The sequence below is a fragment of the Motacilla alba genome, chromosome 4 (genome assembly GCF_015832195.1).
Source record: "Motacilla alba alba isolate MOTALB_02 chromosome 4, Motacilla_alba_V1.0_pri, whole genome shotgun sequence".
NCBI classification, from domain to species: Eukaryota; Metazoa; Chordata; class Aves; order Passeriformes; family Motacillidae; genus Motacilla; species Motacilla alba.
Window position 1 is genome coordinate 42,812,463 of NC_052019.1, and position 16,716 is coordinate 42,829,178.

The 16,716-nt window shown below is 36.4% G+C and overlaps 1 protein-coding gene across 5 annotated transcripts in view; it reads right to left on the reverse strand.

The window, feature by feature from the left end:
- ARFIP1 (ADP ribosylation factor interacting protein 1) overlaps positions 1–16,716 on the reverse strand; it is a 40,651-nt gene that overhangs the window by 11,481 nt on the left and 12,454 nt on the right. For 2 of the 5 annotated variants that reach the window (XM_038135473.1, XM_038135471.1), the window contains 4 exons: positions 12,798–12,912; positions 10,195–10,290; positions 8,667–8,776; positions 3,373–3,594 (listed from right to left, as the gene is read on the reverse strand). In XM_038135473.1, coding sequence (XP_037991401.1) covers positions 3,373–3,594; positions 8,667–8,776; positions 10,195–10,290; positions 12,798–12,912 — 543 coding nt within the window. The remainder of the gene's footprint in view (positions 1–3,372; positions 3,595–8,666; positions 8,777–10,194; positions 10,291–12,797; positions 12,913–16,716) is intronic. The other 3 variants (XM_038135475.1, XM_038135474.1, XM_038135472.1) reach the window with 2 other exon arrangements.

Genomic DNA, 16,716 nt, shown 5'->3' on the forward strand with positions numbered 1-16,716 from the left:
AAACAAAGCTGTAGATCAATTGAAATCATACCATTCATCAGCAACTATATAAAAAAAATGCAAACACAGATGTGGCAGGTCTTTCACTTCTGTTTGGGTATGATTATGATTAAACCAATAAGATTTCAATACAATATTTAGTTCACAGTTCTTATGAAATCCCTCCAACATCAGTAAAACATAGTTTATGATTTTGTTACCACATATGTTAAATCCTATTTTATAATGTAATTTTTCTGCACTCTGATATCTTAAATGTTACTTAAAGTAAGTGCTAATGCAATCTTCACATTGTCATTCAGCAGGGTTTTAATCCAGCATCTCTCATGGTTGTCTAGGTAATACTTTAATATGAACAGAGACACTGCTACATTAAATACAGTAATGTAACTAAATTCACAAGGGCACACAGCATTAATTAGCTATTAAGTTTTATTCTTACATTCTGGAAAGGAGCACTGCAAAAAACCCCAACATCTATCATGGTTTAATAGGCGGTAAATAATTGAAGAGCAGAGCATTATAATGAATAGCAAATAAAAATTTTAATGTAGCTCATCCATAAATTTCAAAGAGATGAGGGCAAAATTATTTTGAAGGCATTTTAGTCACATTTAGACATATGTTTGTCCACGTCTCTTTAACAGCAGAGTAAGCTGAGCAAGGCTGCAAAGATTTTCCTAATGCATGGGTGCCAAATGAATCCAATTATTATATCTATGTCATCCATATAGCATCTCCATATTCTACAGATGGGAGTTCTCAGAAAAGAGTACAATCCCTGGTTGTAATGACTATAAAACACACTAAGTTCATATTTGGAACTTTGGTCTTTTAGGCTTGCACACTGCCAACAACTGACTCAGAAGTGCTCTATTCTCCCAGTTTCCTTTCATCTGTCTAGAAAATGAATACCAGAGCCAAATGATATTTCATGTCAACAAATTCATGACAGTAAGGGTAACAGGTAATGGGCAATGGTAAGAGAAGTGTCCTCTAGAGAAGAAGGTGCAGTGGAAGCGAGCAATTGAAGGAGAAGAAAAAAGGAAGAGAAATTAGGGCAAGTTTTTACGAGCTAAGCCCTGTAAACACTGCTAAAAATCTGTCATCTTTGCTTTGCACAGCTGCTTGGGCAGCAAAAGCAGTTGGCTAAATTGCTACAGATTTTGCTGGAAAAAAAACCAAAACAAGTATTTTCCAGCTGGCTTTGCTCTAACTTTGCCAGCTACACAGCTAACACAAGTGCTAGCACAGAGAAGAAATAGCAGCATGCTGGCAGAGACAACAGCAGTAGAACTGCCCCTTGCAGCAGCTTAGTCCCATCTATTCTTCCTCCTGCAGGCAAGACTGCAATTTGTTTTCCAGCTGGTCTCTCACTCAGATCATCCCAGACCCAAATGAAAACACTATCAGTTCAAAGGGGGGAGGTAAGAAGGATGAGTCTGCAGGGGCCTGCACTACTAAGGAATATGCTAACCAACAATTGTGTCCTTCCAATGGCTCATAGTTTCATACAAACTTTTCAGTTTTGTCCATGACCTCTGCAGATACCTCTTACGAAACACACAGGAAATCCTTTGTACTCCCGGAGTTTACATTCAGTTCATACTCTATGATCAGGTCAATTAAAATTGGGATTCATCTGCCTATATAATTAAAGGCACATGAGCCTGGAACCAGCAGTTATCTTTGTATCCAAAAGAGAAACAGCAACCCATTCACATGAAGTAATACCTCACCAGATACCACATTAAAAATTTGCTTTGTTATCATGTATAAAAGAAAAAAGTATTACCTTGATACCTGGGGGGGCTTTTTAATTTTATTTAAGCTAATATACTGTTATCACATTAAACATTAAAGACTAACTGTTCAGAAATGTTACTTTTAGTCCTGCACAAGTTTTAGAGGCAAAAACCCAAATATCCAAAAGTAGGCCTGGCTACAGATGATAATACATTACAGATTAAGCAGAGGGAAAACACTAAGAGGAAAGAGACAAACACCAGGCAAGCCTCCAAGAAGCAAAGGTTAGAGAACTCTTATTACAGCAGCAGAAACCTTTATTTGATTTTCATCAACAATCCCATTCAAGAATCTACACAAGAGATGAATGACAGAAACAAAGTCCAAGACCAATACAAGATGCTGAAAGAACCTGGAAGATCAGTATTCCCATTAGAAGTTACAAGCTAGTCATGGGAAAAACCCCAAGATTCATTAAATGAGCATAATGCCAGATTCCATCCAAGTTTTGGAAGAAACATCCAGTTTCAGCACATACTTCACAACAATCACTAAGATCTGCCACAAACCACATGCTCATATTTGTGTCAAGAATAAACTGATTATTAAAAGCTTCTTTTAGCAGATCATTTAATTTCTTAGTTGCTAGAAATGCTCTACATTCACGGATTTTCATCTGTCAGACTAATATTAAAAATTCCTCCACATTAGTGTAGGAGTTTCACATTTTTTTTCAGCTAGCTATCACTTCAGGTTCCCCTGTGCAAGCATGAACTCCACCTACTCCCTTAAAACTCAATGGGAAAAGACAATTACGAAAAGACAGATGTTTTTAAAATCACAAAGATAATTTGAGCTGTTTCAGGGAATTGTTAAACCATTTAATATTGGTTTTCCAAAGGATCAAATTGTTTTAACGTTGCAAATGCAGAACAAGCAATGTAGAAGCAAGCCAGCTACTCTACCCTGTAAGCAACATGCACCTTGTCTCTCTTTACAGCAAACAGCTTTACTACTGGCAGTGTTACATAAACTTCTAAACCATGGAATCATAACAACCCAGACATCTCAAGATTGCCTCTCTCGCTCAGCAACTCCAGAAAAACATAAGAATACAGATTAGTCTTATTAGTAGGAAAATTCTGATTAAAAAAGGACTTAAGAGATCAAATCTCAACATTTAAATATGCTACAGAAAAAATCATTTACTCACATTCAATGTGCACAAGTGAAGTAATGTGCCCTAATCTACTTATTTGCAGGCACATTCCCCAAAGACATCTTGTAATTGAAATGACGTAACACTCTGGAACACTTTCATGACATTTCTTGAGGTGCAAAATTAATACTAAAATTCATCTTCTCTACAAAGCAAAATTGTCAGTTCTTGACTTCAATCATCAACTAGAGGCTAACATTTAGGAAACAATGAAGAACTACAATGATTTCAGTAATTTCCTACAGTTTTAAGTGAATCACAGAAGCTTTCAACACAAAGAGCATGTAATATATTGTTAACTACAATGTTTATAAAAGTAGCTGCTAACTAGCAGACACCCTGCACGAGTCAATTAGGCTTATCTTCATCTCTGCCCCTGTATTTTTTTAACACTATAAAAGTCTTACATGAAGTTCCAATGATTTCAAACTCAGGTCAGCAAATGCATCTCCAAGTTGCCTTTGGGTATGCACCATCTGGAAGAGCTGTGTGGACAGTGTCTGTGCCAGTCTCAAGATATTTTCATATTTTTTTTTGTTGTCTCTCAATATATCTATCTGAGCTTCTAGTTCCAGGTCTACTGTTCTTGAGCCACGACCCAGTTTTTCAGAGATGATCTGACGTGTACACTGCAGAAAAAAAATTAAATTATAAAGATTCAAGTATATTCAAGACAACACAGCATACACCCATTTTCAGCTTCAAGGGACATATAATTACACACAATTCTTTCACAACCACCCCTCCCAATATAAGTTTGCACAACAAACTGAAAAAACAACACAGTCTTTAGAAGTTTATCAGGACTCAGCAAGAACAGCTGGACAAGTCTCAACTCCTACTAAGATGAATATTCACGTTAGCAAATCAAGAGCATAACTAATTGTCTCTCAAGTAAAAGAACACTTATCTTTTTATAGGTTTGGTGAATCTCATTAAATTAAAAGAAGCACTTCAGCCCATTGCATTTAAGTCAGTTTATAGGAGCATTACTATTCTGCATAAAAACATCTAGTTAGCAATCTTTTGGGCTTTGTCTACCAATTATCTGATCAGAACATCCATGTTAAATTTTCCAAAAATGTTCATTTTGAGGTTTTTTTAGGGGGCAAGTGAGAAGGTGGTGGTTTTCAGCATGTTTTTAAAGCTGATTAGGAAACTGGGAACTCCTACAGAGAAATACGCAAAAGTATTAAAATGCACTTATTATTTACACATCTATAAAATGGAGATGATTTACTCAGAAAGACTATTTCTTTCCTGTCATAAGTCAAATTCTTAGTAGGCTTGCAGTTCATTAACACACTGAGCAGGAAATGTGCTCTTAGGCAGCTGTAGACACTCTCACCCAGCCTATGGCTGTGACAGAGCAGGCTGCTACCACATTCCACTGATCTGTGACACCTTCTCTGCCAGAGATTCGAGCCCGGCTTGGCAGTGAGCCTCCCAAGATGCACACTGGGGTTTCCCTTGACTGAGACATAGGAGAAGCCATTTGCAAAGCAGATGTGTAGCAAAGCTATACAGTTTCTTCGTGGAAAGCAGAATTATTTTCTGCTCTAGTAAGTTACTTGAAGTTAATCTGTGGTCCCAAGGTGTGAACAGATAAGCAACTTAGACATATGAAAAATTACTGCTAGAAACAAAAGGTACAAGGAAACTAAGTCAGTAGTCAAGGCCACAACTACTCTGAAAGGACTTAACCTAAGCACAAAGCTCCTATTTTAAATTTTTTTTGGAGTGAAATAATGTCCAAACTTATCTTGTAACATACTCCCCAAATACACTACAGCACTGGATTTCCCAGGGTTTCCCAATTCAAGAACTTTAGTTTAATACCATCTTTACTTGTGTCCAAAGAGGATGCACATTCAACCTGCTAGAACTTCCACGTCCTTTCTTAACGTAATAGAGGAACACAGGAGTGACTCAAGAATGATGAAGGAGATCAAGCTGGTCATGACCCATAAGGTTTAGGTCAGAAGATACAGACTATTTGGGCTACTTTGTTAGATTCAAGTAATTGACAAGAAAAAGCACAGATTATCTAGGTGACATTTGTCTGCTAAGCATCAGAAATTCGGGTGAGCATAACAAATCATAACAGAGAATACAACTTTACTATCAAAGACTCCACAAGAAATTGAAAAATACAGCTTAGGTCTGAGTGTGCTCAGAGCACAAATAAGGCTTTCATTAGGAACTATGGAAGTGATAGTCGAATTTTGGCTATTTTCCAAAAGAGCTGACACACACACACACAAACCCCCACGGAAATGCAAGAGAAAAATCTGAATCACAGAAAGCAAAATTTTTGAAAGCAAGGATAAATTACAAATGAAGGAATTATTTTCAGCCAAGGGGTATTTGCTTCATAAGTCACAACAAAACACCTAAAAAGCCCAGCAGTGACGAGTGAAAAAAAAACAGGAATTGGAAAGACTTATACTGCATACTTTGTTAACTCAGATGTAGCAAATGATAAAGAAAATACCCCAATCTATTTTGATTTGCTCCAGTTCTAAGTGGACTAGTACAAGCACACAAGTTGCTCTATATTCTCACTAGCAAAGAAAATTCCACGTATTAATTCCATTGTGCTTTGTTCTAAGAGTATTTATAAAGGAAACTGTCATGAAAAATACCATGCAACTCAAAAAGAAGTCATCCAATGCAAAGTTAGGAAAAGCAACTCACAGAAAAAAAGGTTACCAAAATACATTCAAGAGAAATATATTTTAACTTGTATATGTCAAAGATTAATAGAGGCATTACTGGACATGTCTCAGAAATAAATGTTCTACTAGTAGCCCAGTGTTAGAGAGGTTTGCAAAACAGGTTTGCCTCCCCCCCCCCCCCCCCCCCCCCCCCCTCAAAGTTTAAGAAGGTGTACAAAAAACAAAAATACAAGCTTGTTAGAATTGCTGGAAGTCAAGAAGAGTCTTGACTTTCTTGGGCCTAAATGTTTCCACTAGACTGAAAACCCCTTTCTCATCCAAAGGGGAAGGCATGGACAGAAGTACAAACAGAACAAGATCCTGTCACTAGACTATGGAAAGAAGGGCAATTTCTCTTCACACTAACTCATGCTCACTAGGGAGCATTTGACTGGAGAATGTGAAGGGCAATGGTAGTTGAAAAGGCATTTACAGATGGGAATAACTTCAGAACATACCCAATAATTTAGAATTCTCAACCCCTGATACTGACACCACGGTATAGGAACTAATCATGTCAAATTCCTAAAGAACTTCCTAACAGCAAATTTCACCACTAACTCCCCTTGTAGATTAATGTCAGGTACATTGATACCAGGGATTTTAAATTCAGAGGTATTCAAGTGCTGACATTTACTCCTGTCCTTTATTTCTGCATCTTCAAACCTATAAACAGTTAGCTATTATGAGAGAAGGAGGACACTTCTTCCCATGATCTTCCTGATGGGAACCAAAGCAAGCCAATATGTCAACAAATTTAAATACTGTCCTTAACCATATTTAATATGCTTCTTGTACGAAGCCTACGACACAAATGTATGGCATCTTCAAGTACAGTTGCACAATATTCTATCAACTCAAAATTAATTTTTAAGTTCTCTGAATGATCTTATACCTCAAAAAAAGAGTGAACAGCAAGTCAATATGGAACTCTAGAAAGATCATAACTGACATCTCCTTAGGCATATTTGGGAATAGAGCAAAGTAAAGATGTTGTTTTCTGAAAATGCTAGTCTTTGTTCGCTATGTCATTACTGGTGTGAGTTTGGATTTCAGCAAGGGAGAGGCTTAAGCCATCAAAGAAAACTAAAAATCTTTACTTTGCAGACACTACAGCCAAAGAAATAATGTTCTAAACAAAGATCCAAGACTCCTTTTAGCAAAATTTTTCTCTAGTCCTCTGGCTGTTTTTTCACGTCAGTGAGTTTGAGACATTGTGAGTTTTTGTGGGTTTGTTTTCTAAATTAAGATACCAAAAATACAGAATAAGGTCAAGTCCTGTCCTATCTACTTGTAATATAGGAGATTTGATGCCAAGAGTCAATGTTTTAAAGAGACAAGAGAATTTTAAAGAACAGCTTCAGCTGAATAGCACATATTCTGATTGTACCACAGCACACTCCAAAGTAGCTGACGGACAAAATCACACAGTGGGTCAGGTTGGAAACGACCGCAGTGGGTCCTCTAGTTCAACATCTCTGCTCAAGCAAGTCCATCACTGAGCACATTGCACAGGATTGTATCCAGAGAGTTCTTGAGTATCTCCAGTGAGGGAGACTCCATAACCTCTCTGAGCAACCTGTTGCAGTGCTCAGGCATCTGCACAGTAAAGAAGTTCTTCCTCAAGTTCAGGTGGAACCTCCTGTGCATCAGGTTCTGTCCACTGCCTCTTGTCCTGTTGCTTGGCACCACTGGGAAGAACCTGGATCCATCCTGTTGACACTCTCCCCTCAGATACTTTATAGTCATTCATGAGGTCCCCTCTCAGTCGTCTCTTTCCCAGGCTGAACAGGCCCATCTCCCTCAACCTTTCCTCATATGAAAGTCGCTCCAGTCCCTTCACCATCTCTGCTGCTCTCCACCGGACCAGCTCCAGGAGCTCCATGTCTCTCTTGCCCTGAGGAGCCCAGGACTGGACACAGCACTCCAGATGTGCCTCACCAGAACTGAATAGACAGGCAGGATCATCTCCCTCAACCTGCTGACAATGTTCCTCCTAAGGCACCCCAGGATACCATGGGACTGCTACTTCTGCAGTTGCTACAATGTTTAGATGATAAGAAAAGTAGCAAATCTAAAAGTCATTTAATTGGACATGAAAAAAAAATAAATCTGATTCTAACAGAAAGACAGCATAAGCATCTACTAGAGATAGAGTGTCTCCATCCCTGCTTCTCATCCTCACTGAGGAGGATGTTCTTATCTGGACTTAAAGAACACTGGAGGGATTCAGACTTCCCTTGCCACAGACTGTTAATTTCTTCATAGTTTGATGTAGACCTCACTGATGCACCTGTCCACAACTCTATTATTTAAGCTGTAGGCATAACAAGAAGCTATTTTTCAAAACTGGTCTTTCTTTAAACTTTTGACAGGAATGCATTCCCTGACAATTGTTCCTTACCTTCTAAGTTTTTAATGAGTGTCACTTCCAGCAAACTGGTGTGATTTAAACACCTTTTCATTATTCTGACATTACTCTTTTAATTTCATCAAATCTCAACTGATCATGAAGTAGAAGCATATAAAACACATACAAATTGAAGCAACTGTTACCACACTAAGAAAAAACAATCAAGTCAAGACAAAACAAAACCATCAGAACAGCAATTAACAAGTTTTCAACCTCTAGATACCCCTGATGTTTTTACATCAACTAAAATCTTATTGTATCAGTAGTCAACTCAAAAAGAGCAAAAAATATTTAATTCAAGCTTTAGTGCTGAAATCTCTACATTCGGAATGATGAAGGGAACATTAGAAATGGAACATTCTTTACCTTGCTAAATCAGTAATACCTATTAAAGATTTTCGACATTGCACCAGGGATTTAACAAAGAATGCTACTTAGAAGAAGACTAAGCCTTTCCTATACATTCTTGCTTATGCTCACTGCCACAACAGCTTACTTTTATACGGCTCTATTCCTATCTAGTTGCAAACTCACTTATAGAATACATACATACACACACATAGCTGCATACCTTGTAAGTGTTTAGGCTCCACTTTCTCACCAATTCCAGTTTCTCCATCGCTGGATTCTTCACTTCATCTGCTAACACAACAGGTCCACTCTTCTGCTGGGCTCTGCCCCCTGTGTCAGACACAAAGCAAATCTTCAAGGCCTTGGGTCTTGGCTTTTTGTGTGTTTGTTTGCTTGTTTTAAGGGATTAGCAGCAGGTATGGAAGATTTGTGCAATTGCACATCCAAAAGCAGAGCAAGGCGACAGTATGAACTTAAGATGAATAAAAGATTTTTTTAAATCAGTTCCAGAAAGAAAGACTTACTTTAAAACTGATATAAAATGTATACATATCTCACTATTTCATGAATAGGCTGAAATAAGCATACTGAAAGCTTTAAACAGCTTTTGAGACATGTTTATTCTTATTATTTTTGAGACATTTATATCTATGTTTAAAAACTCTGCCACTCTTTGAACACTCTTGCATTTAATCAATCTAAAAGGCTGTTTACAACCTGAAGGCCATTAAACAACAATTACTGGCATACTGTTGTCATGAAGTACAGTTTTTTAATCTTTTCCAATGAAAGTCATTCTTTCCAGAAGATGTGTTCAGCCAATATTTATTTATTCCAGTTTTTTTAGCTCATTGTATTAGGAACAATTAATTCTACAAACTAGCAAAGAGATTTAAAGCAACTACTTAAAATACCTAGGGCAAATCACCACACACAAACTGCCACTATTTAGCATTTTCAAGCTAGTATGGGGTATCATGTGGATTCCATGTTTCAATTTTGCAAAATTCCTAGTGTCCTGAATATTAAAAACTTCTAAGTATCATCACTTTTTAAGCAACATTTTTATTTATCATGTCCATATTCATTTTAACTACTCCTGACTCTGATCCCTACTGCTACTTACAGTCACCTTAGCCTTGCCAAGTTATTTATGCAAGCAAGAGTTTGGAAAAAAGTCTATACAGATGCCTCAAGATATTCCTTTAGCATCAAGTTCTACTGTGTTCTTTACATCTTTAACATGCTGTGCAAACATTAAGTAATTAACCCTCTCAACACCCTTATGAGGTAACTGACTTAAGTTTTCTCCTTTTATGCAGGAGGAAGCAGAACTAAGATGTTAAGTAATTTGCCCACAGGCACTAAATGAGTCAAGTGGCAAAGCTGAGTTGGGGTGTTGTGAATTCCTAATGGCTGCCCCCATAGTCTATTGGAATATATGATCATTTAGGCAAAAAATGCTAAAAGTTTCAGCTTTAACCTAAAGAAAATATTTTGGTCACTGCTGCTTTACCTACTGTTAGTTACCACTAATATTAGTTATAATTTTAATTTTACGGAGTAAAAGCAGCTTAGAGAGAGGAAAGCAGAGGTTAATTTGTAAACTGTTGAAGTCAGAAGTAAGAGCCACCAAAATCCCGCAGAAATTTTATTTCCAGCTAATAGTACATCAAATAATTAGAAACATGGAAGGGTTAGACAGTCTCAGCAGAGACAAGGGCGTTATCCATTCAGTGCTTTAATACCTGTGGGAATAATTAAATCACAACCTTGTCCAGCCAGTCTGCTAGCTGCTGCACTGCTAGGAGATATAACAGATGATTTGGGTGATGCTGAGGAACCTGAAAATGGGACATTTAACAATGAAAATGCATCATCTTCCCTTCGAAGTGAATGTACACTCCTACAGAGACACATTTTCAAACATTTGCTTCAGACACTATCGAAGTATTCACAGACAAGTTGTTGGAATTTCTGATGGAAAGGTTTTTTAAGAGGTGCGTCTCTCCATGTGAACTACTCCAAGTTTTCTTGATTTAATATTTTTCTCTAGGTCATGATGACCATTCTTTTCTTCTGCAAGAACAATCAAAATACAACTGAAGGGCTCATCAGTGAAGTACAGACCATAACAGAAAATTCCATGGAAGACTGTTATATAACAATCCACAGCTGAAACACTCTTTTGCAGGTCTAGGTAGAATTCACTCTGCACTGTCACTGAATGGTACTTAAAGCATTAAAGGGTGAAGTAAACCCTGAAATCTCTGCAAATTCCAGATACACTTTATTGGCATCGGCTCTTAAGTCTGTGTAAACATGCAGCAATAAGCTATCCTGAAGATCATACAAGTTATTAGCCGTGAAAGTGTGTCCCAAATGAAAGATTTTACAGCACTTGTTTTTTCTCTTAAAAAAACAAACAAACAAAAAACCAAATAAAAAACCCCAAACCAAAACAAAAAGCAACCGACTTCAAATGACCTGCACTGTGCGTGTTCTCTAAGCTGTTTTAGGATTATGCTCATTATGCTTTCCAGAGCTTTGCTACTCTTTTCTAACAGATAAATCTGAAGCACCATCCTTATGGAATTTTCAGGATATAAAAAAGAAGTAAGTAAGCTTTTCCTCTGTAATGATGAATGACCACCATATTGGGGAGGGACTTTATTTGCTTTTACTGAGAAATTCCAATATACTTCAGGGCTAACAGTGTGCTGAAGGGAAAGAAAATCAAACCTAAACTTTTCAGTTTCGACAAAATTTAATTATCAGTAACACCAAAAACATCACTCAAAGTAATTGGATCAACAATCAGCTTTAAAACATTCCACAGAGCACTGCTAACATGGAATAAATAAATCCAATGATTTGGATCCAACTGCAGAGAAAAGATGAGACAAAGACAGCTCACTTGCTGTGTCCTTCTGTAGATATATATTGCATAAGAGCTGCAACTGAATTCATCCAGGCATAGAAGTTTGACTGCAAGATCTTGCCTGAATCATTTCAGCAAGCGAGCCAAGACAAGCAGTTAAAAAAATCCTTATCATTTGACAGAGTATTAACACAGCCTTATGCATGCTTCATCATTCAACATCCCACAAATCCTAAAAGCCCTTCCCCTCCAGTACTGTCTACTTTGCATTCAAAAGTGAAGCCCTAATAAGGACACTCAAACAGAAGACAGAATTTTTAGAAATAGGGCAATCATTCAACCTTTGTCCATGGTTTCAAAGGAAGCCCTAGCTTTTACCACTTCTCTCTCTTTGATTTTGTTAGAACATGAGGTAAAATCCCAAGAAAACACCCTTGGAGAATATCTGTGATACCCAAAGTGTCCAAAGCTCCTAATTTGTGTACAGAAATTTCCACAGAACATTTGCATTTCAAACACATTAGTGTAGCTTGAAACATCTTCAGACACTTTTCCCTTACAGGCTAATACACTTAACAGCTGCAACAGTTATCCTGGTAATAGAATACAAAAAGGCAGGAATGGTGAGCAGTTTGCCATCTGCTCCAGTTTTTAGCTAGATATTTTGCTGTTTTCAAAGGCATAAAGAAACACAGCATTCACTTTGTAATATATGTAAAGTACAACATGTAAATCAACTGTTTTCATAAGCAAAGAATTTTACCAAACAGGAAATGAAGCAAAATGTAAATTAAATTTATGACTACAAAGAGCTTATTTTCATAGCTGCACAAATGAGATAATTTCAAATCTTTCAAATTCAGAAACTGTCAAAGGTACATAATTCATTGAGCACCATTTGCCCATACAATATCATGGTATTCTATCACGTTTAGACAGGAAATTGTGACATTATTGGTTTGTCTATCACTTAGATTCTCTAAGGCATACATTTATACTCCAAGAAGAATCCCACTTTTTAATCTATTCTCAGTAAGTGAAGTGTGTATAACAACTAAATAACTCTCCAGTTACATTTCAAATCAGAACAGTAACCTGCAAAATCTTCAGCACAGAAGAAAACTTCAACACAATGTATTAGTAAAATTCTTCAGCCTGACACCAGTTCAAGGTGCCCAAGGCCTTCCCTTCCCATAACTGCAGACCAACTTAACACTAAGTAGTTTCCTCCAGTCCCTTGACAGATACAACAAGTGTAGCATGTATTCTCTTATTTTAACAACCAGCTACAAGAGAAGATAAACTGGTTGTCACTAATGCAGATCTCAATTCAAACAAATTGATTTGAGTACATTCATCCAAACTGCTCAAAGCAACTACAGAACATTGTATTTCTGACCATGTAAGAATATGCCTAAAGATTTTAAATTGAGATACAAAAAAAAAAAAAAAAAAAAAAAAAGCACTTACCTTTATTTGGAAACTGCCCTGCTTCAACAACTCCCTCTTTGGCACCATCAAAGCCATGAGATGTTATTTTGGTTTCAGAAAGTCCTAGTCCAACTGGTAATGAACATTTCAAGTCCTGGAAAATATATGAATAAAAGTAGAAAGTTAAAGACAAAAAAAAAAAAAAAGCAATTTAAGTGACTCTAAAGTATTATAATACAGTTTCAGCAGCTCTCAGACAAGCATTTCTGCCTTTAGCCTAGAAAGTCCTTGCTAGTGTCACTGCTTTCTACTGGTATGCACAAATAAAACATAAATGAATGAGAAACACTGTAAGTATAGCCTGAGTATTTATTCTAGATATTTTGTTATATTGATGACCAAGTAGAACGCCATGTCTTAGAGAAGCAGTTACCAAAAAGCATCATGTTACGTAGTCTGAAGCTGGTCCAAGCAACCATGTCAGTTTAATAAAGTGTCCAGTTAAAAACTGACAGGGGTGCAGAATGATATAAGATTATCAAGCAAAAAACACCTTACAAACCAAAAATATGGAAGCAACTATCATAATGTTAAAGATTAAAAAAAATCACCAAGCAAGAAATAGCCTTAAAATTAATAGCATCCTTATTTGTTACAAATAGCACATAAAATCTTTTCAATATTTTACATCCAGAAGTGACATCCAGAAAGGCATCACTTAAACAGCTTCCTTCTGAGCACCTATTCTGCATCATAAGCACTCAGAGCACAAAGCTGAGCACTTACTTTTGTTTGCTTTTGAAACTCCTTCATTTAAAATTGCCTGAGATCTCCTTGTTTAACGTTTGAGGGCTTGATCAACTATTCTAACCAGCTCTCAAGTAATCAAAGTCTTCACTGAAACCCAGCACAGGCCTAAGAAAGACTCCACACATACCATCCTACTGCCCATTTTTGCTGTCTTATCTACCTCTGCAAAAAGCTCCCCACAGGTTGCCTGGACTACCTTGCCAGTGATCCAAGTGAAGTTTAAGCCTCTGGTGTTGTGGAATTAGATACAAGTACTTAAAAAAAGTTCAGGTTTTTAAGCAATTGAAAACCATTAATTCATAGAAGTAAAAAGTGAGTGAAGAAGTACTATGAAAGTGAAAGCAAAAAGGTAAAACACAGTTACAAAAAATAAAAGCATCAAGAGAGCAGAAAACTGCAGTGTCTGCAGTCAGATACTATTTTGCATTCCCTCTGCTTCCATCAGAGGTAAAAAAGTAAGAAAGTATCAAGGATCACTAGAGAAAAGCTATACATAACTTTAAGATGTCTGTTTCTAGACACAGGTAGTAACTGTTTATGATCCATGCAATGCTTCTAATTACAAGGAAAAAGAAATCACAACCTTTAAAATCTAATCCATGTTTGACCTATAACTGTAGTCACTCAATCCACAAACCAGAAGCAAGTTACTGCATAAGAATTATACTGATACTGCCTAGAGGCTCAGATTGTCAAGAAGTAGTTTTGGATTACATCCCCCCAGATTTATTTAGATGTCTTCAGTTTAGGACAAACCCCTGGGAAGAAGAAAAAAGGAAGAACTACAAACATATGAATTCCAGCAAATTAATTTTTCCATGTGAATTCCAGAAATTTTGCTGGCATCAAAAACCCAGCATGTTACTGCAAAGAGTAACCAGTTCCTACAGCCAAACTTTCACCTACATGAACAGACTATGTGATAATAGATCATGCCATACAAAAAAAAAAAAAAAAAAAAAAAAAAAAAAGAAACAGCATGAAAAACAAATAGTAGTCACATGCAGAACCTGATCTCCCAAATTAAGCATGTCAGAACTTTAGATACATACTGTTTTCAGTCTTCACAACTGACTTAACATTGGTGCTTCCATTTAAGTACTTGTACTTTAAGCAGTCGGTGGTATGCTGAAAAGCCTTTGCTTCAACTTAGTTTAGCTAATACAGGCCATTTAACTCAAAATGTAGCAAGTCACTAGAAGCTGAAAAAGTATAGAGACTTGAAAAAGGACAACCAGATTGCAGAGAAGATGCACTGATTTCAAAAAAAGGACATGGCATAATTTTTTTTTTTTCCTGAAGGCACCCTGGCGTGTTGTGTAGTTTTCAGAAATAGCTAAACCTGAAGCCAAACAACTGTAGACAGCTAACCTGCTTAAGCATGTTTGCAATAGGAATCTAAGCAATCATCTGTATTTAAGGTTAAAATGCAGAACATCTGCTTTGCAAAGACAAAAGTTTGTATCTAAACCCAAGCAACTGCACTACTTCTGTACACTCGATGTAATTCTAATCTGAAGTTAAACACAAGCTGAACAAACTACAGAATTAAATAAATCGAGATACTGCAATGCGTCCATCTCTTAAACAAAAACTTGATATTTGGAATATAAAAATTTTAAAGATCTACAATTGTGCATATATATACCAGACTTTTTCACATGAATCTGTATACATGTGTGTATGTATACAAACATATATTTGTTCAAAGAGATCTACTTTTTTCCCATTGTCAAAAAGACAAAGTTCAATTTAAAGAAAGGCAAAGTTCAATTCAAACTCCTTTTTAAACACCTATAAACCAGTTCAAATATATCTTTGTGAAGAATGATATTCTTACATACGAATTTAAAAGAAAACTTAGCCATTTGTTGATTTACACATGACCAGAACTGAGAAAAAGTCAGTGATTATCAAAACAATATCTTTTCGTTGTTTACAAATATACAAGTTGCTGTGCAGGGGAGACACATTGCTGCATGTAAACTAAAAGTTTTAATGTCATTCTTGCAACTGATTGTGCTTGCTCTTTTTTTTTTTCTTAACACAAGTGTAAATAAACAAAAAGCTACCAAAAATCTGTAATCATACTGACAAAACAGTTATCCCTTCAATAACTTACAAAGAGGGATAATTTATAAACACTGCACAAAACAGCATACTTAAGGGAAGGTATGAGTGTACTTAATGTTTGAATGGTAAGAAGGCAACATAAATAGCTTTTGTGTTTGCTCCCACTAAATGTAAGTTTGGCTCTTACAACATAGGAAGCGAGGACAGATTCCCCTACTACCATATGATGATTATATTTTGATAATGTACTGCTCTTCCAGGTGAGTTTAAGATTTCCCCCCTTCTTTGTAAAAGGTAAATTCAAGTCTCTAGAATCGATCAAGATTTATTGATACATGGCAAACCCACAAATCAATTACAGGATCACCATCACCAAAAAACAAATAGAAAAATGCTTCATTAATAATTTCCATTTGTATGAGGCTGAAACCATGTTTATGCAATTACCACCTAGCAGAAGCATTTTAATTTTCTAAGTTCACTGAGACCCAGAGCTAGAGGTATAAAAAAACCCACAACTCAGAAGATTCCCAAGTTAAAAGGTTGCATTACCTACTCCATTCTCATTTAGCAAAAAGCAAAAGCACAAAATATAGCTAAACAGAATAAGTACACTAGCTTAATTAGGTCTAGTCAAGACAGTTCCAACCTGTATGTCATAGAACAATTAAGCCATTTTAACCATTTGTTAAAATCCCATGTTAATAACTTCAAATCACTATATTAAACTACATATAGTTTAGTCAGGTTAGCCTTATTTACACAGCTCTATTATACAGATAATAGAGTTGTTTGATGAACCAGTATGAATTTTTGACATAGCAGTCCTGTTGAGACAGCAGACACAGCAAAGAAGTCATTCAGACTGCATGTTCATGAAGGAATGTTGGCTGAATTATGAGACTATTTCCAAAATGATACTTCCCAATCATGCTATCCATAATAATCTAAAATGAAAAGGGGAAAGACAAGAACTGTATTGTTTCTCCAACAGCAGACACCAACCCAGCCAAAACTCAATTTATAGAAACTTAACTAAGGAGCAACTAAGGAAACAACACTGGATTAATTTCTT